Here is a 21558-nt window from a genome sequence, read left to right as displayed (position 1 = left end):
ACCATGGGGGGTTTACAGGCACAATGACTATGTACCCATTTTTGCAGACCCACCTGTTACAGCCATGGATGAACACATGGCTCTTTAAAAATAAACAAACAAAAGAGCTCTATAATAGATAATGATGGTTATCATTGAGATCGGGACAACCTGCCAGGCTATTTTAGTTATTATGGGCTGTACGAGGGGTCCCAGTAAATGAAATACAGAAATGTCTCCACCCCACCCCAACGAGTTGAATTATCTTTCTTAAAGGCAGTAATTTAGATACTTCAGCTAGAGCAGAGAGAAACAGGACACTACACTATGCTAGTAGGAACCTAGTTTTTCCAGCCATTCGATGCCATACTCTGTATGGTGCAGGGTGCAAGGAGGCTTGCCCTTTGAGCTACTTGATCAAGGCTAGGCACAATCACAATCTGGCACCCAGGAGAGTACAAGGATTGCATCCTCCTAGTGCATATGGGGGGTGCATATCTTATAGCATACTTGTCAACATGATATCTGCAGGTAGGGTACATGCAGGGCTATGGCCCCTTCCTTTCCTCCACGTAGAGAGAAACAGAAGAGAGCACACATACGGCACTATCCTAAGGACACGGTATGTGTACATCCCTTTATGCTTCTGGGAGCTGCGGAAGGAGGGGTGGAATGTCCTGAGGCAGCACCCATTCTTCGTGGAGTTCTCCCTGCAGTATCATGACTTGAAAGGCCGTTTTGTATGCAATATGTAGAATCTGGCCCTAATGGTCCCATTTGGGGATACTGTTGTGGTTAATAACAGACGGGAGAAGGATTGTTCTAGCTAATCTAATTATGAGCCATCATTTGTTCCTCTTAGACTCTATAGAAGGAGATCTAAATGCTAATCTTAAATGGGCTTTATAAACAGAAGGCTCTTGCTGGTGAAGGTCAAGCTGTAACAATTCCCTTGGAAGACCTGTCAGTGGCTAAATTGATCTTCTCACCATGTTGATTATGCTGTTATCCCAGCTTGGATACCTCTGGGTCTTGGCTCTCCTTTTGCTCTGACAGTTTGATATTGAAAGTCTGTGTTGATCTCTTTGACTCTGCTGATCGCATCAGGTACCTACAAATGGAGGGGCAGGAAGAACTTTTTATACTTTTACTGTCACTATTAGAATAAAGGGGAGTCTAGCAGGAGTAAGTTACTATTGATGTGCTGCCTGTATTTTAACAAAGAGCTCCCACAAATATTTCCCTGTCTGTGTGATAAATCTTGTATTATAGTTGGGAATTTTCCATTGATTTTTTTTTAATGGAAAATGCAGCTTCTGCAAAATCAAAATGTTCCCTGAGAAAATTTAGTTTTATTGAAATTTTCCATTTTGGGTTGGGTTGACCCAAATTGAAACACTTTAGTTGTTGAAATGTTTTGTTTCATTCTGGGTCAATTCAATATTAATCTCTGTCTGCTTGAGTTGCTGAGGGGCCCCATGATAGTTGTAGTTTGGCTGCCTTGTGCCCCCTTTTCTGTGGAACAGAATCCCCGATTCGAGTACATATCCCATGATGCACTATAGTCTCCCCTCTGGCTGAATTGACACAGTGCATCATAGGAGTCTCATTAACATAGTACATAATGGGAGATATAGTCCGCCTGGGGAGCACAATCTGTAAAGCAGAATGGCGGCATGAGGGCACCCAGACTACAACTTCCATGAGACACCACTGCATCTTGGGGGAACTCAGATTAACGCTGAACCAAAATGAAATTAAACATTTTGATTTAAGGAATGTTGGAACAAAATTATTTGAATTGAAATTTTTAGGAACTTTCCATTCTGTGAAAAATTTGGCTATTATAACTCTTAATCCTGATTTGGGACAAAAATGAATCTGGAAATACTGGAATTTTCCATGTGATGGCTCATTATGTACCGGGGGCCATGTGTGCTCAAAAGAGCAGAGGTGAGGGAATCTAATCACTTATTCTGACATTTAAACCTAGATACTTGTTCATAACCAAGGAATGAGGGAGCAGCACTTGCAAACAAACCTATAATACTGTAAACTTCTTGAGAATACTTTTACTTTATCTCTGAAAGCTAAAATGGGTTTATAATGAAAACCATTTTTCTATCCTTAACTACTGCAGAGTGCTTGATACTTTCAATACTATTACTGCCTGATGTATCACAGTGTTTGCCTTGTTTAATTTGAAGTAGGGCATGGGCAGTGGGTTATCCTCGGTCGAAAGACTCATTTATATTTTCAAAATACTTGCCATTTGGCCTATTCCAAACTGGATGGTGGAGCAACAGAAGAGGTGTAAAAAGACTCTTATACAGAGACCACATGGGCATAAATCCAGAATCAGTTCATTGTGCTCAGCAGAATTATGCATGACTTTCTGCTATTATAACTGAGATCAGAATCTAGCCTGGAAAAGACTATTCAATTATCAAAGTTACACCCGTCCAGTGTAGGGTAGAGGAAATAGGAGATACTAATCAGATACTCTATTCAATCTGAACCCAAAGAACAAATAGAAACAATATATGTAAGTAACAATAACATCTGTTTGTTGTGATTTACCTGTTGTCCCTCGTTTTATATTTAGATTGTAAGCCCTTTAGGGGCAGGGACAGTCTTTTTTTCTTATGTATACAGACAGTGCCTAGTACAATGGGACCCCTGCTCTGACAGGGGACTCCAGGGACTTTTACAATAAAATAATCTTCCAAAAAAATGTCAGCATAAATGTCTTAGATATTTTTCATGAATGGCTCATAAGCATTAAATATGTCAGTATAAAAATGACTTTGTTTGCCCTTTGCTCCCTCAGTAATAAATACATCCTGGCTAATAAACACTTCAGCATCAGAATACAATTATTACCTTGTAAACAGAAGCCAGCCCTAAGAATCATCTGAATATATGTGATCACAGCACTTTTTCATCATTCTTAATGGGCAGGAAAATGTGTCAGGATTGGAAGAGTTAGTAAATTGTAACTTTGAGGGAGCTGCTGTACTTACTGATATTACAAATTTAACTTATTTCTTTTATAAGCTGCTTTTGTCAGTGAGTAGAGATGAGGTAACCTATTTCTGACTGAAATAACTTGCATTCAGTGCAGTTGTCTTCTACTGAGACGTCTGAATGTGTTTATTAAGCTGACCAGCTACCCACATGGTGCTATAATAAACGTGACAGGACAAGCAGATTGCTCCTTCTATTTTCCATGGGTAGCCAAGCCTAAATAAAACCCCTTTCTTTTCTCCAAGAAAACACTAGATTAACTTTACCAGTTTGACCAATACTTTGTGAAAATGTTGGTCACTGGGAACTTCCACACACAATGTTTGCCAGGTTTTTTCCCCCACAATGTTATGTAGGGGGAACCAGACATTTTGCCCATCCCCAGAAAACAAGGTGGACTTTGTAGTGATAATGCCATTGAGGATTTTTGGGAAACCTTTACCTGGATTTTCTCGGCTGTAGTCAAATACACTTGTAACTATTAATGGATGTAGAATGTAGTTGGAATCCATTATATGTAAATACACCGTATTACATTGTTAAAGGGTGAAATTATGACTCCTTGCCCACTCACCTGCATGATTATGGAAGCGGTAACATTAAATGGAACGACCACCGTTCTGCTGTGTGAGAGGGCCAGGAAGCGGAGAACCCCAAAAAGGAATATTATGCAGCTTCCTTTGCACTGCAGAGCCATGCACAGTAGCAGCCCCATACACAAAGATATATAACGGGGCATGTAGGCAGGCTGTTTGGAGCATGGTCTGTGAGTCTTTGAACTGAGCAGATCCACTAGCCACAGATTCCACCAAGGCAGGAGGAAAGGGGTGGCAATATCACATCCTGGCCACTACTACAATCTGGAAACGTTAGCAGTAGCCATGGAATGTCTGTGTGGGTACTTTACATTCTGCCTCATGCCTAGGTTAGGACTCTGTGCCTCCACCTTATGTTTTAGATCACAGATACTTGAAGGAGGCAATGCCCATTTCACCCAATGTTGTTAACATTGTAGCCTTGTAGAAAAATCAAGTTTAGCATTTCTGGTTACTTAGAGCTGATGCTATGGGGCAAGACTGAGTCCTCATGCTCTGCCTTTAACAGCATGCTTATCACAGCTTTACTTTTCTGTAAAATACCCTCATTTTAAAAAAACGTTTCTGTGCAAAAGAGCAAGCTTTTGTATTAAAAATAGATTGTCTTCAAGAACCCACATATGTGAGCTTTTTAAGGCTTGTGATGCAAAGATTTCCCTAAGGATTCAACTTTCTGTGTGTTTTCAAAATAGAAGTTGATTTTTATTGGAAAATGTTCCGTGAGGAAGTTTCTAATAACAGAACTGAAATATCAGAAGCAATTCCTTTTGATAAATGAATGGGGATGTTAAATTATTAGCTTTTTCATGCAGGTAGGTAGGGAAATGATTTTACGCTCCAAGTAAAGCTGGTGCATTTATTTATATTATTACACTAAATAAATAATGATACTGGAAACACCTCCATTATTGTAATGTTTTCAAAGACATTGTTTCCTCTTCTCGAGTCTTAATTGCAGAGGGAAGAGATGGCTTGGGCAGCGAGGCTGTCATTAAAAAATAAGTGTGGGAACCTGTAGAGCAGTGTTTCAATGTAACCAATTAGAAATGTGACCTTGGGGAGCACCATTAGCAGTTTAACTAAATGCCAGTTCTGTTCAACTTGACCTCAAAATGGATACATGTGGCATTTTGAGATGGCGGTTACAAATGGACAACACTGATAACACTGCTCTACAGCCAAAATGCTTCTGAAATAAATGTAGTCAAACTTTACTAATTCTGGGTCACAGAACGAAAATGATGCTTAAAATTGTTGATTGGCTCTAGTTTTTAAGATGTGCTATTGGGTCAGTATATACGACCCTTGACTTGGGAATGGCGGACGATAAGTGAGTTATAAAGGGAAGGGATCTCAATTTAAACCAGAAATGACTAAAATACATCTTTGACTGGATCTATGAATAAATCTATAACTGGGTTTGGACAGTACTTGCTTTTTAGGCAAAACAATGAATGATGCAATCTGAAGCTGGTATTGCATCATACATGATATGAATTGCATCATGTTATTCCTAGAAGTCATGGATGATGCAATCATAACGAAGCTTACATCACGCTTCTGAACAAATTGCCCTATATCAGCTCTAGAAATCATACAGTGTCGTGCTCTCTTATTTGTCAGTGTTTGATTTTGCAAAGGGACACATTTCTGTTTAGCCAAAGTGAGCAGAGATGCCTCGTACTTGTGTGAACAGTGCAGATAACTTCTGCTATGTTTGTGGTGAAGTGACTTTTGCATCACAAAAGCGCAGTATAACCACTATGGTTAAGAAAGCTTATCGCCTTTATTTTGGCTGCAAAAATGGAGATCAGGACAAGAGGTGGGCCCCACACATATGCTGCAACACTTGTGCAACAAATCTTCGCCAGTGGTTGAACAGGAAAAGGAAATCTATGCCTTTTGCAGTGCCAATGATTTGGAGAGAGCCAACAGATCATACCAGCAATTGTTACTTCTGCATGGTGCCTCCAGTTGGGAATACAAGAGGCAAGCCAAGAAGCGCCGAGTAGACACTGAATAGGACTAAACTATGTACATAATAGTTTTTTGCCTTTTGTTTCATAATAAATTTTATTTATATAACCCTTTTGCTGATTTTTAAAGTGTTACATAAACAGGACAGGTGAAATATTATCCTGTAAAGCAACCATAAACACCTGAAAAGACCTAGGTTTACAATTTATGATTAAAACTCTACTATCTACACAATATACATAGACATAAAATGTAAAAACTTAAATATCTTAGAAACAGTAGCCAATCAGTTGTTTTAATTGTCATATTTGAATTCAGCACATCAAAATACATAATAAATAGCACATTTTATCTCTGAAGCAGACGACTTCTCAAAAATTGTAGACCAGTGTAAACCTTTCCCAGGCAGCCAGCTCTTTCATTTGTTTGGTATCATGGCTATGTTTTTGCTTCTTTAAAAGAAAAAGAACGTGAAGTTTAAACTAGAGTAACTTGGAGTCTTTAAATCATGATTTGAAGACTTCAGTAACCCAGTCAGAGGTTATGTGTCTATTAGAGAATTGGGTGGACGAGGTTCCGTGGCCTGCAATGTGTAGACTAGATGGTCTCTTCTGGCCTTAAAGTCTATGACAGGGGTTGGCAACCTTTCAGAAGTGGTGTGCCGAGTCTTCATTTATTCACTCTGATTTAAGGTTTCACGTGCCAGTAATACATTAACGTTTTTAGAAGGTTTCTCAATAAGTCTATTGTATATAACTTACTAAACTATTGTTGTATGTAAAGTAAATAAGGTTTTTGAAATGTTTAAGAAGCTTCATTTAAAATTAAATTAAAATGCAGAGCCCCCCAGACTGGTGGCCAGGACCCGTGCAGTGTGAGTGCCACTGAAAATCAGCTCGCGTGCCGCCTTTGGCAGGTGTGCCAGAGGTTGCCTACCCCTGGTCTATGAGACATTAATGTTATTCCGAATGCCACTTTGTGCTCTGTTTCACCAGCTCTGTTGGTTTCCTGGGCTTGGAGCTATAAAGGAATTTTCCTTCCTCTGAAAGAATTTCCCACTGGGCTGGCAGGAAATTTGGTCTCTTTTTAGGCATTCTGTCCATCATAATCCAGATGGGCATTTCAGGTCTGTGATAAAGCTACTTAGCAGACAAGCTGCTCATGAGCTGTGAAGCCCTTCGTAAAACTCTGTTGGCACACCATTCACTTCATCTTTATTAATGGTGTTGGCAACTTAAGTTGCTTTCTGTGGTCCTGTTACAGATAACTTTAGCCTGCACACCTTCTTTCTTGTGCAGCCTCAAGAACAATTTCAGGCACAATTTGGCTTGGCAGATGGATTACTAGCAAAATCTGTTCTTTAATGATAGGGAAGGCAGAAATGAAATTTCTGACTCTGAATGAAAGAGTGCAGTAGTTGGAAAATATAGGCCCTAAATACTAAAGTGCTGGATGAGGCGTTAAATAACACTTTTTAAATTATTCCTCCCAAGAACACACTTTGAGCTGCTTCAATCAGATTCAACGTAGGCCACTTGCTGTGGAGCAGTCAGTGGCAGCTCTGCCTTCAGGGTAGCTGTGGGTTGGGGCATTGCCCTGCTCAGAAAAGCAACAATAATTAAAAGATCTTTTAAAAAGATTTACAAGTTAGAGTCTACATTTTCAAAGCGATGAGTGATTTTGGGGGGCCTCAATCTTTGGGTGCCCTGTCTGACACCTGAAAGGGGCCCAATTTTTCAGAGCAATGCTTTGAAAATCAGGTGTCCAGTTGGGAACCCAAAATCGTTAGTCACTTTTGAAAATGCCAGGCTAAATAAAGATCCCAATAATATGGTTCGTAAATGTCCGGTAACAGCTTCTAGGATTGTGGTGCAGTGGCTCTAATACGCATGGTTGCACACATCAGTTGGAGTCCCTATACGGTGCAGTTGCGGAGAGCAACACAGACGAAGCACTCGAAAGTTTCTCTTCAGTTAAGGCAGGCACCGCTAGAGACCTGTGTGGAATATTGAGAAGTGCCCAGGATTGACCTAAATCTGTTGTGCTGGAAACAGCTCGTAGGAGCAGTGGGGCTGATCACAACAGTCTTGAAGGGGGCACACACCTTCAGATAGGATATTTTATATCCAGGATGGGCAATTTGTCTCTGGCATAATTTTTCTTCTTGGCATATTTGACGGAGATGGCTTCTTAGTAACTGGAAGGAGAGAACAATGAACTATGCAGAGAGACCCTCCCACACACACACAGTCTGGGGAAGCTGGGATGAGGGTAGTGCTTTCTGTCACCTATGCCATTTGGCCTTGGGGGGAGAAACAAGCCAGAGACTCCAGCTGGTAGGATCAGAAGCAACCAAAGCAGGGAACTTCGGACATTCAGAGAACTGTCAACATTTTGAGCGGTCTTTCTCTGCCCTGTGTTGATTGACTATTCCAACCCTCCCACTCTGCCACCCTCACAGTCTCTTCACCTCAGCTTCACTTAATATCTTACCCGCTTTTCCCCTGTCCTGCCCACCCCCTTTCCCTTCAGTGTTCCTTCTCCCTTCACTTTTCTTTCCATTTAACTTATCCCCTCTTAGATAGATATATATTTGGTGAGGGGTTTAGCTATCAGGGAACTGACATGCATTTGGTGCCATGACAGAGTTCACACTCTGTGTTTTATCTTTTTCTCCATCCTGTGTCTGTCTTGTCTATTTAGACTTTGTCTACACAGGAACTTCATCAGCAAAACTTTTGTCGTTCAGGGGTGTTAAAAAAAATGCACATGCACACCCCGAATGACAAAAGTTTTACCAACGAAAAGCGCTCTCCTGCCAACAAAGCTGCTGCCACTCATGCGCAGTGGAAGATTTTTGTCATCAGGAGAGCTTAGACAAAACCTTAGAATGTAAGGCCTTTGAAACGGACTGTCTGCTAATCTGTTTGTACATTGCCCCATTCCTGGTTGGTCTTTAGGCACTATGGTAGTAAACATGATTAATGATAATGAAAATAACAACTTACACACAGAGGGTATGAAAGTGGGGGCCTTTCTCATGCTGTTCTTGCAACACAAGGCTCCATGCTGAGTGCAGGAGATCTGTTCCATTGAGCTTGTAGCTGGTGATTTCAGAATACGGCGTAAAGAGGAAGAGAAATTAAAGTTAAGAGAACAAAGAAGACCCACAGAGTTTTGTTTTAAGAATACTTGCTGCTAAAGTTTGTATGACAGTGAAATGTGTTATGAATTCTATTGTAAAATGTGTCATTTTGAAGTGTTGCATAGAGTTTTAGATATGTGACTCCCTTAAATCACAGAAGCATGTGCTGCTAAACCCCATGCAGCACCACAACACTTTGACACTGTGTTCCTTTATTTCAAATAATTCTAGGAAGAAAATTAATTATGAATTGAATAATAGATTATTTGAAACTACTGTGTTGCATTCTTAAGTGCACCAGAATGTTGCATTTTTCATGTTATACTTTAAAGAATTCCCAGGTAACACGCCCCATTGGGTTCACTACTGGTGTTTGGGTTACCATGCCCCAGTTAGACTCATCTTTGATGACAATGAAGTTTCAAGTCCTATGCCTAGTTTCAGTTCCCTTTATGCCTCCGTTCCAAGCAGCTGTGACAAATGTGGATATGGGTGGGATGGGGAGGGGAATTCTCAGAATCCAGATCTCAGAGTATTCATGCCACCCTCATGGTACCATCAAAAGACACTGAGAAATGAATCATGATGATAGGGTACCAGGGTATAATGCTACCCATTTTATACATTAGTTCCATTCCAAAGGCAGCATTTCAGGACCTGTTAGTCTCTAATCTGTATGAGCCTGGGAAGATGTGTTTTTTAGTTTTAAATATAATTGGTTTTCCACATTTTATCTGCAGCATATATTCGCTTTAGCATGGCTGTCATATAAATCATAGGCTATCAGTAATTGTCCTTTTAGACTGGTTCATAGGGTTTATTTTTACATTAAACTCCATACTGCAAGTCTAGAAATTGAGTGAAAATATTTTAAGTCAATTTCCTTTAAAGTCTATGTAAAGTCTATGTCTATGTAAACTGATTTTATATCTATTTCAGGTTTATCAACAAGCGTAAATCATCATAGCAGTGTTGATTTAACCAGAACTATGTCATTTTTATACTAGCTAACATCTGGTTCTTCGTATCAAGAGTTGTGCATCTTTCAATTTAGGACCAACTTGCTCAGGCAAAACTCCAAATGAAGACAGATAAGAGTTTTGCCTGAACAAGAACTATGGGATTTGGCCCATACAGAATATTCATTCCTGAGAATATTCACTCTCTCTTTTAATTTATTGTAGATACTAAATAATAATATTTTCAATTATAGGGTTTGAATCCAATGCCTTTGAGATTGAGTTGCAGCTCACTGTTAGCCTATAAGAGGAGAGATTAATAAGACTGGGACTTTTCAGCTTGGAGAAAATAAATAAGGAAGTGTTATTTACCCCTTCTCATAACACAAAAACTAGGGGTCACCAAATGAAATTAACAGGCAGTAGATTTAAAACAAACAAAAGGAAGTATTTCTTCAGACAACACACAGTCAATCTGTGGAACTCTTTTCCGGAGGATGTTGTGGAGGCCAAGACTAACTGGGTTCAAAAACTAACTTGATACATTCATGGTGGATACGTTCATCAATGGGTATTAGCCAGGATGGGCAGGGATGGTGTCCCTAGTCTCTGTTTGCCAGAAACTGGGAATGGGCCATAGGGGATGGATCACTTGATGATTACCTGTTCTGTTCATTCCCTCTGAACCACTTGGCTTTGGCCACAGTCAGAAGACAGGATACTGGGCTAGATAGACCTTTGGTCTGACCCACTATGGCTGTTCTTATGTGCTACTAATTCTAATGGAACTACTCATGGAGGCAGATTCTATTTAATATGCATAAGAGTATTAGTATCTGGCCCATAGTATCCTTAACTTTGTGCCATGTTCTAAAATTGAAAAAAAACCCACAATGCTGTGTATTTTGATATATGTCTTCCCTCTGACCAGATTGTTTGTTTGTTTGTTTGCACATACTGTGAACATGTTAGAACTGTTATTAAGTGATGCTCATGTAAATAGGACTGGTTCATCAGTCTATAATATAATCTTTTTGGAATAATCATTTGCCTTATTTTTATCCTAAAACCTCCCCCATTCGAGTGGCCCAATCCTGCAAATGTTTAAGCACATGAATAGTTTTACTCCCACAAATAGTTACATGGAAGTCAATGGGACTACTCAATTGACTAAAGTTACTCATAGGCATAAATGTTTCCAGGATTGGACCCTTCCAGTGTAATCCTCAAAACAGCTTAATTTATTTGCTGATTTTGAGCTAGACAAGTCCCCATGGTACTGGAAAGTTTCCTAGGGAAACTCCAGAAGTTGACACTGATATCATTCCCATGAGGTGAGCGGTTTCTGGACACATCCATGTGGAGGAGTATTGGGGAAGGTGGGGGTGAAGTTGTAACCCTCCAGCAATACAGGGGAATTCATCAGTTTTCTTGTGGTACCTGCTATCACAGGTGCTGACTTTTTTCTCTGTGCTGGTGGGTACTCCTCTCCACCCACTCCCCTCGACGCTAGCGGCAGGCAAGGCTTTGGGGGGAAGATGCCAAGTAGGGCTAGGGCATGGGCGGGGCCTTGTGGAGAAGAGGTTGAGTGGGGGCGGGGCCTTGGGGCAGAGCGCGGGTGGACTGGGGAGCGGGGGCATGGTCCAGGCACCAGGGCCCACAAAAGATTAATCCGGACCTGCAGGTGCCGAGCACCCCCTATATTTTTTTCGATGAGTAGTTGAGCCCCGAAGCACCCACAGAGTCAGGTGCCTATGCCTGCCATGGTCATATGTTTGGAGAGTCAGTGCCACCTTTGACTTGGCATCATGGCGCTTTAATAAGATGTGCTGCCATTGGGTCCTGGACTGCTCCGTATTTACTACCACTCCTGGGTAGAGGGCACAGAATTTGTAGACATGAATTACGACAAGGACATTAATTCCCATGCAGATTTTCTGAGGTCACTCCATGGGGCTGCCTGGAGATGATGCCACCTAGAGCTTCACCACCAACTGTCCATGTCCCCTAGCCAAAATACCCCCACAAGCTGAACAGTATTCATAAAGGGACAGCTGCGTGCTAACATGGAAGGGTGATGCTGCACTGGCTCTTCTTCCCTAGTCTCTGACTGTCTGGGATCCACTGTTCTGGGATTGCCACAGCTTTCGTACTCCTGTTGTCAAGCCGCAGAGGGGATGATATGGCCCTTTGCCTTCACAAACCAACTACTCTGTCCTTAATGGGAAAAACAACACTGAAATAGACATATTTTTCAAGAAGAAGAACAGGAGTACTTGTGGCACCTTAGAGACTAACAAATTTATTAGAGCATTATTTGTTAGTCTCTAAGGTGCCACAAGTACTCCTGTTCTTCTTTTTGCGGATACAGACTAACACGGCTGCTACTCTGAAACCTGTCATATTTTTCCAGGTGAATCATAAAGAAACCCGTGACAGCTGTTGCTTTTCTCTCCTGTTTTAAACATTAGAATGAAGAAGGAATCTTGCAGGAACGAATGATGGATAATACAGATATGCCAGTGGACCCAGATAATGAGGCGTATGAAATGCCTCCTGAGGTAAATCTTCCTTTGCTGTGCTCTCTGAATGTATGTGGCTAATGGACATCTGAGCAAAATGGCACAATCAAACCCAACAGAGGAGATCTGCATCAGATTCACACTTGGCCGTAGGACTCTGTGCATAAGTACTCTGTTATGCAATTAATAAGTGAATCCGTACTATTTCTGTGTGATAGAGCCCATCATTAGGATAAGTGCTAACCCATTGTTTTGTGTAGCTAGCTGCCTTCAGCAGGAAACTGTAATTCCTGGAAAATAATAATTCTTTAGAGCCAAATGTTGTCCTTGGAAGCATGCTAACAGCTCCTAATGTAATTAACAGGAATTGCTCATTCATTGGAAGGCAAAGGGTGGCTTTTAGTACTGTCGCGGCGTGGTACCTGAAAGAAAGAGGGAAGGCCACCCAGTCTAACCAAACCCTTTTAATGCAGCCAGAACTCCTCCTTTCCCCCACAATAGTACCTCCCTAACCCAGTGCCTATGCAGCACCACCTCTTGCATTTCTGATTTCCCTCACCCAGCTTCTCTCAAAACACAGTATTACATTATTAAATATTTTCTGTGCAGTAATGATATTTGAGAGAACAATTGTACTTACACATGCATGTGCGCACACACACAGACACATTCCAGAATACTCCACAATAAATTTCCTCTTTCTTGTATTTGGTAAGAGATGGGAGGAAATTATACCTTTTGTCAATGTATGAGTTCAAGAAAAAAAAAAAGTATGATGACAGTATCTTCTTTCAATAGTTTCCTAATTTTATGGATAACATTTTATAATACACAGCAAATCACTATTACTTCCTTTGGCTCATGCAATCAAGAAAGTAAAATCTTTTGTCTCATAGTTTCCTTCCACTAATGCTGAATTACTTTGGTCCAACTATATATAACAGGGGTTGGCAACCTTTCAGAAGTGGTGTGCCGAGTCTTCATTTATTCACTTTAATTTAAGGTTTCGCGTGCCGGTAATACATTTTAACGTTTTTTTAGAAGGGGTCTCTCTCTAAGTGTATATTATATAACTAAACTATTGTTATATGTAAAGTAAACAAGGTGTTCAAAATGTTTAAGACGCTTCATTTAAAATTAAATTAAAATGCTGATCTTACGCTGCCAGCCCGCTCAGCCCGCTGGGTGGAGGTTGGGGGGTTCAGGGCTGAGGGCTGGGTGTGGGGGGGACTTGAGGTCAGGGCAAAGGGCTGGGATGTGTGTGGAGGTGCAGGGCAAAGGGCTGGGTGTGGGGGGGTTCAGGGCAGAGGGCTGGGTGTGGGGGGGACTCGAGATCAGGGCAGAGGGCTGGGGTGTGTGGAGGTGCAGGGCACAAGGCTGGCTGTGGGGGTGGGTTCAGGGCAGAGGGCTGGTGTGTGTGTGGAGATGCAGGGCAGAAGGCTGGGTGTTGGGGGCAACTCAAGGTCAGGGCAGAGGGCTGGGGAGAGTGTGGGGGGTGCAGGTCAGAGGGCTGGGGCTGTGGGGGTGCAGGGCAGAGGGATGGGTGTGTGTTGGGGTGGGGAGGTGCAGGGCAGAATCCTGGGGTGCTCGGCTCGTGGGGGGTGCTCCCAGCCCCCTGCCCTGAGCAGCTCATGGCAGGGGGCTGGCAGGGATATGACCTGTTCCACCCCCTTTCCCCAGGCCCATCCCTACCTCTCTCAGCCTGCTCTACAGAGCAGCCACCACGCTGCGCTCGGCTCTGCTCCTCTGGGAGGAGGAGGGGCTGGAATGCACCACGTTGTGAGAAGAAAGGGTCCTGGCCCCCCGCTCCACTCAGTCCCCCCGCCCACCGCTTTCTCCTGTGGGGGCAGGAGGCAGAAGCTTGATCCTGCGGCAGCCAAGCTTCCCCTTCTCCCCTTTCTTTGCACAACGTGGTGCATTCCGGCCCCTCCTCCTCTTCCTCCTCTCAGTGGGCAGCAGTGTGCCACTCAGAATCGACTTGCGTGCCGTGTTTGGCACGCGTGCCGTAGGTTGCCGACCCCTGATATATAGTATTACTACAATGCATGGGGTACCACCGTGAGTAATCAGACTGGCTGTTTCACAGAATTGCCATGCATGGGCTTGATCATGAAAGGTTGGGAGCATCTAGGGCCTGATCCAGCAAAGTACTTAGACATATAATTAATTTTAAGCACCTGAGTAATTGGAATCAATGGGGCTACTCATGTGTTTATAAATAAGCATATGCTTAGGTGATTTACTGAGTCAGTGAGAGTACCTGCAACTCCCACTGGATTGCACAGTGCAACAGGAATTTCAGGTACCCAGGCTCTCGAAAGGTCATGCCCAATTACTTTATAATTAGATATATCTTGGAAAAAGAATAATAATTTAAGTTCACAAATGTAGTAATTGCCACTAAGACCCTGATCCAATTCCCACTGAAGTCAGTGGAAAGTTTCCCATTTAGCTCAGTACAAATTGGATCAGGTCCCAATGAATATGAAAGATCTGGCTGAAAATAGTTAATTCACTATTGAGTGTGAAAATACTTGAAGCGTACAGCCTGCTTATCTGCCATGACATTTCAGTCATGTAGATTTTCACAGTAAACTCTTCTAAAGCAGCAGTAGGAGAACACTTCAATCTCTCTGGTCACTCAATAACAGACCTAAAAGTGGCAATTCAACAAAAAGCTTCAAAAGCAGACTCCAACGTGAAGCTGCAGAACGGGAATTAATTTGCAAACTGGATACCATCAGATTAGGCCTGAATAAAGACTGGGAGTGGTTGGGTCATTACAAAACCTAAACTTAATTTCCCCAATACGAATTTCTCCCTATTGTTACTCACACCTTCTTGTCAACTGTCTGTAATGGGCCACTCTCTTACCACTTCAAAAGTTATTTTTCTTCCCTTGGTATCCTGCTGTTAACTGATTTATCTTGTTAGACTGACCTTACATGAAAGGATGGGGGTTGCTGTACCAAGTGTATTTATACCTGCTCCTGTATTTTTCACTTCATGCAGCCGATGAAATGGGCTGTAGCCCACGAAAGCTTATGCCCAAATAAATTTGCTAGTCTCTAAGGTGCCACAAGAACTCCTCATTATTTCTTCTAAAGCAGTTTTCTGTCCTAGGTACTGATCCTTCCAATACAAACTCATGTACTTAATTTTTAAGCATACAAATTATCCCATTGATTTCAGTGAGACTATTAATGAATTTAAAGTAAAGTGCATGCCTAAATCCTTTCCTAGATTAAGGATTAAGATTGCTGCTCATTTCAGTGGCAACATATCATCAGTGAAGCTTTTCCTTCAATACATTACAGCAATACATAAAGGTGGCTTAAGCGCATGTTATATACAGAAATGTGATTTTCTCTTTGCTCATTAGTTCTCTTGGGAATTCTCTAGATATCAAAAACTGTAAGTAATCTTAGCCATTGATATGGAAGGCGAATGGCATGTTAACCTCAGGGGAAGTCTAATCTGTAAACACCTTTTTCTTGTAAATTAAGTACCAGGTATTTGGAAAACAAGCTAAAGTAATGCCAACCAAATAAAGATAAATAGCCAGATTGTGTTCTAAATAAAATCAGTCGCCTTTTTTCCATTGACTCCAGTGGGAATAGAATTGGGCCTAAAATGAGACTTTTTTCTAAGTGTTAACCAATTTTGATTTTTGCTCTCCTCAATAGGAAGAGTATCAAGATTATGAACCTGAAGCATGAAAATCTCTTCCCTCTTTCTATCTTCTGAAATCTACTAACAAAGACGTCCTGTCCTGTACAAGTGCTGAGTTCCAATGTGCCCAGTTGTAAACTTTTCTTTTATTTTTACAGTTTTTACAATGTATTTTGAAGTCTTCCATCAGCAATGATTGGAGTGTCTGGGTCTGCACCCAGCTTTCATTCCAGTGATTCCCTCCCACTGAAATGAACAATTGGGCGGCAGGGCCATTGTCGTGCTGTGGATATTGTGGCTTCAAGTTTTAAAAGTAAAAAAAAAAAAATTTAAAACCACCTAAGTGTCTATTGCTTATTTCTAAAGCTGTACATGTTTTATTGCTAGATTGTCAGTAACTTGGTATTGTTTCTGATTCAAGGATTTTTTTTTGTTTCTTATTATTACTCTGTCTCGGGGTTAACTTATTGTGAGAATTGTTTATATATACATATATAAAGTAATTGAGCATGAACTATGCACCTATAAATATTAACTTAACATTTTTATTGTTTTGTGATGTGTTTTATTAATATATGTCTGTAAATAATGGTGTTAAACTGAAGCAAATAAAATGTAATTCACTAAAAAATGAACTTTCATATTAGTGGTGATTTACAGCACATTCTTTCCTTTCTAAGAGTATATGTTAAATAATTCAGGATAAGTATCTCATTGTGAAGGAGTTACAGCAAAAAAAATTATACTAGGAGCACTATAAAAGATGGGAGGATGGATTATACGCCAGCTGAAGATATGGCCCTCTATGTTTGTGGGTGTGGTGTATTAAATAAAAGTTTACAAAAGTTTTGATAGTGACAATAAATTTGCAGTCATAAAGAATCAAGAAACAAAAGTGGCCTTCAACAATTTAATGCAGCAGTTTATCAGGAAATTGTAAGAACCTATGAAGAATCATTGTCTAGAGGTGGTTAAAATACCAAGATATGGAGAAACCAGCTGAGTGATGGATTGGTTGCACCATATTTGTGTCAGGTAAAATTTGACTATAATTTGTTTTCCCAAAAATAGACCCAATTGTATGGTTACTGGTTTACAGCACTGAATGTTAGTTCTTTATTAAAGCTAAGTATCTCTATATTCACTAAAAGAAGAACAGGAGTACTTGTGGTACCTTAGAGTACCACAAGTACTTAGAAGAACAAGTACTCCTGTTCTTCTTTTTGCGGATACAGACTAACACGGCTGCTACTCTGAAACCTGTCTATATTCACTGTGCTGACTGGGTACACTTCTCTGTAGTGGGATATATAAATATAAAGAGACATTTTACTTCTCTTTCCCTTCTTATTCAGGATACTCTTTTCTCTTGGATTCAAGTTTTACCTCTAACCTGCGTGACAGTACTTTTTAATCTAAATTTTTGTGTTGCATATTGTCACAAGTAGGATTTTTACCTTTCCTCATACCCTCTCTTTCCAATAAAACCTTGCTGGTATATAATGCTTTGCACCTGTAGATCTTAATGCAGGTAAATATCATTATCCCCATTTTGCAGATGAGGAGACAGAATCACAGAGAGGTGATGTGACTTGCCCAAGGTCACAGAGTAGGTCAGTAGCAGAGTTAAAATAGAACCCAAGTCTCTTGAGTCCTGACTCAGTGTCTTATCTGCCAGGCAACACTGATCATTTTTCTGGTATTGGCATTCCCAAAATTGAAGGTAAATTCCTGGCATGGTCTTATTAGAATTGTGTACTTGATGTGATGTGTCTGCAGTCAAAAAAATGAATCACATTGGCATTTTGCTTTCACTTTGCATTGCAACCTCACATTTAATTTCCTGTCTGCTATCACTCCTAAATCTCTTTTAGCAGTGTTGCATTTCTGAATAAATGATTGAAATGAGAAAGAATTCGAATAGAGGACTTTTTTTGAAATGGCATTTAAAATTTTTCTCAATCATTTCAGCTCATGACTTTTCATCCACAATAATGTTCTTTACTGAAACCTCAGAATTTAAAAATCAGAAAAAGTAATAATATAGCTCCTGGTCTACAGCTCACTAATGTCAATTTGAGGGATGGGATTTACTCCATTGTCTTCACTGGGCTTTGGCTCAGGACCTAAATCATATCAAAGTGTTTAATAAAATCTCTTATTTATCCACTGGATCAGGGATTCCCAGACATCTTCATAGTATGAACCGCATCACAGTAGAGTATCTTAGACTAGACACCTACGTTCCCATTGAAAGTCCTTTTTCCTTCCCATTAGCCATTGCATAACATCACTAGGGCAACTATAGCAATTGCATCAATGGAAAATTGATATCAGAAGAATGTTCAATTTAAGTTTTATAATTATGATGTGGTTTGGCAGACAGAAGCAAATGAGAAGATCCAGCACCATGGAGCCAAGCCGACAACAAACACTCCATGGACCAGCAATGGGTAACAATTTGAGAACTGTTGCACTAGGGCTGAGATTGGCAACGCTACCTATGGGGGATCAGATGCCTAATTCCATAGGAAGCTTTGAAAATCTCATACATTTCTGAGTGTCTTCTCTTCCCTGCACCTCAGATGGGGGTAGCCTTAATTTTTCTGAGTCAGGAAATCAAAGTGAATTATTTAGGGAAGATATGCCCAGCTGCTGGGAGTGAGCCCAACTCCTCAAACAAGCCATGGGACAGGCTCGTGAAAAATATGAGCTATATAAATTCACCCCTGAGACGGGCCAGACCTCTGTGCCTCTAAGAGTTAATTCTTTTCTTTCTAACATAACATCAGCAAATCATTCATAGTATAATAACATTTTTAATATACTATAGGTGATCTCTTTGGTTCATGTACCTCTTGAAAACATGCCCTCAGATGGCCTGAAAGGCCCATAAGTTCTCTCTGTTGCTATGGCAACACAGTGTGATCCAGTCATATAGTACTGTGCTGTATTTTAATTAGCTTCCTCTAGGGCTGCCTTACCGTCTTTTTCAGGTGTGCTAAATGCCAATTTGTCTTATTTCCAGCAGTGCAATGAAAACAAATGTGTGGACTGCAAATGTCAGAACTGAATTAGACCCTGGTAAAGCGAGATCTAAACAAATATTACAGTAACATGATCTTAAAAACAGTCTGCCCCATATATATATATTTAAAAAGCAGTAGTGCAATTGTGATACTGTTTGCTTAAGCGATATCTGCTGGTGAATAGTGTATAGTTTAAAGTGAGTAGACTTGACTTAGGAGTCTGGTTTCCAGGTTATCAAGGGAACTGAAAGCAATACTGTATCCTCCGATTAAATGATCAATAATGAATCTCTCCGAATTCCATTTTTCCAGGGAAAACAGTGTGATGCTTTTTTTCCTATTTTGACATCCTTAATTGATGTTTTAATGACTCCAAATTAGACTCATTAATTGTTTTTATTACTGTAAATCATGGTGTCATTAAGATTTGCTGTACATGCTTTTGATGCAATGGTTTTGAGAAAACTGTATTTGCCAAAGGGAAAAATGCAAGAAATGACCACCACAAATAACATACTGAGACTTCAGCAGTAACATTCCCTCTAGACATTAATATGAGGTCAGGGTAAATTGCAATGTACTGTATCTGGAAAAATAACGTGCATATGATTAACACTCCTCAGGATGTACTTGTTTTACTCACTGGGACATGCATGTGCTTTCCTGGGGTTCTTTGGTCCTTGACTCATCTCCACATTGCATTTTCCTGAGTGTTAATGTAAGTAATAGTTCTGACTCTTTCGCTCTGGCAAACCTGATAGCAAACCCAGATGTTTCCTGACTAGCAGGAAAACTCTTTGGGTTACATTCATCCCTGGCTTAACAGCAGCGATGAATGGAGCCCAATGACTCAAATATCAAAGAGTAATTCTCGAATACAGAGCATCAAAAGTGGAGGCTACTGCCTCCAAAGGCTTTGGTAGATATGCTAAGCGCTATTTGTTCAGTTACTGGAGCCCTTCTTGATACTGTCCACAACTGCACTTCTTGGTCTTGCCTACAGGTATCCATAAAATATTTATACATCACACAAAGTTATCTGGCTACTTTGGGACCTGATCCAAAGCCCAGTTACAGTCAAACTCCCGTGGACTTCAACCACCTTTGAAACGGACCTCGTCTTAGTGGCTTCTATAGCACTCATAACATGATATCTAAGCTCTTCCCAGGCAAAGCAAATCAACATGGTGAGGTCCCAGTGGATTTCTAAGAGTTTCCTGGTCTTCTCTCCATATTGGGAAGGGAGGAACTGTTGGGAAGTGGAGGGAGGATTAAGATACCATTTGTCTAGGTCGTATCTTCATCAATAGTGGAATGTGTTGGCAGGGCTGAGACTGAAGCCTATGACTTCAGAGAATGTTAAGTTAAAATGTGCGGGATGTGTCATCGCTCCAGCCCCTTTTATATTGACCAGTTGGCCCACTGCTGAGGGAATATTCCAGGGACCTGATTCAAAGCTCACAGACGTCAATGGGAGGTTTTCCATGGAATTCAGTGGGCTTTGGATCAGAACCAAATTCTCCCCCTTTAGAATGCAGAGGGAAGGTGTGGATGGTAGAAGTTCAGTACATCAGGCTCCTTAAAGAGAGCCAGCCCTGATGGCGGGGCCAGCTCTTCAGGTGGTGTACATTGAGCACAATATCATGGACTTCAGTAGACCTGCACCCATTTACACCAGCTAAGGATCAGTGTTTGCTATCATCCATTTTTGATTGAGTTTAGCATGACAAAACCATTGCCTCTTCCATCAGCATGGAACCTGCTGCTGCTAGAACATGGGAAGATCAATCCTTTCAGCACTATAAATGTAGTTCCCAGATGTATCCACAACTCAGATGTAGAGCTGGAAAGCACAGCAAGGAACTTTTTGCGAGTACTGCTTTATGTGCCCGAAGAGAATGGCTTCATCCCCAAAGAAGGCAACCCGGAGTTGCTGCTTAAGAAAATGGATATCATAGGGTAAATTTTCAATAATCCAGCCCTTTTATTTTTCTTCCGCTCTAAAAGAAAATCTAAAATCTAATGTAAGATGAAGTATCATCTTGTGGTTAAAGCATTGAACTGGGACCCAGGTGATCTGGGTTTGATCACCGGCTCTGCCAGACTCCTGTGTGACTTGGGCCAGTCCTCTGCCCTCAGTTTCCATCTATAATATGGAGATAATAATTCCTTTGTGTATCTTGTCTAATTAGAGTCTAAGTTCTCCGGGGCAAGGACTATCTCACTCTGTGTCTGTTTGTCAAATGTCTAGAGCCATGGAGCTCTGATCTCAAGTGGAGCTTTATATGCTACTGTAATACAAATAAAAATAAATATATGCCCAAGATGTGAGTCGCATATTAAAAGATTGAATGGTGCTCTCATTTATACTGCTGTGAATCAGGCCTAAGTACATTATTTTCAACAGTCACTCCTGAATTATCAGTGCAATAGAGAAGATTTAGCCTTAAATAGCTCCATGTTTGTTTCTTCGCATAGTGTTTGTCATATTCTTAATCTGTATTTGATGGTTCACTTTTTTTTTAATTTAATTTAGTTACTTCAATATAAAGAAGGGGTGCAACCATCACACACTCATAATGAACATTTTTAAACTGCTTAAAACCAGTCATAAGCCTTTTTGCAACAAGCCTGACATTCATTGTATAATTC

General features: G+C 40.8%; 1 protein-coding gene across 1 annotated transcript in view; it reads left to right on the top strand.

Annotated features, from left to right (window-relative positions):
• The window catches only part of SNCA (synuclein alpha), a 100652-nt gene extending 84140 nt beyond the window's left edge, over positions 1-16512 (top strand). Inside the window, exons 5-6 of the mRNA XM_054028852.1 lie at positions 12155-12244; positions 15892-16512. Coding sequence (XP_053884827.1) covers positions 12155-12244; positions 15892-15924 — 123 coding nt within the window. The 3' untranslated portion in view covers positions 15925-16512. The remainder of the gene's footprint in view (positions 1-12154; positions 12245-15891) is intronic.
• Positions 16513-21558: the final 5046 nt, after the last annotated feature.

This window comes from Malaclemys terrapin, chromosome 5 (assembly GCF_027887155.1).
Source record: "Malaclemys terrapin pileata isolate rMalTer1 chromosome 5, rMalTer1.hap1, whole genome shotgun sequence".
In the NCBI taxonomy this organism is placed as follows: Eukaryota; Metazoa; Chordata; order Testudines; family Emydidae; genus Malaclemys; species Malaclemys terrapin.
The sequence above is the reverse complement of the archived record's forward strand: the minus strand, read 5'-3'. Positions and strand labels throughout refer to the sequence as shown.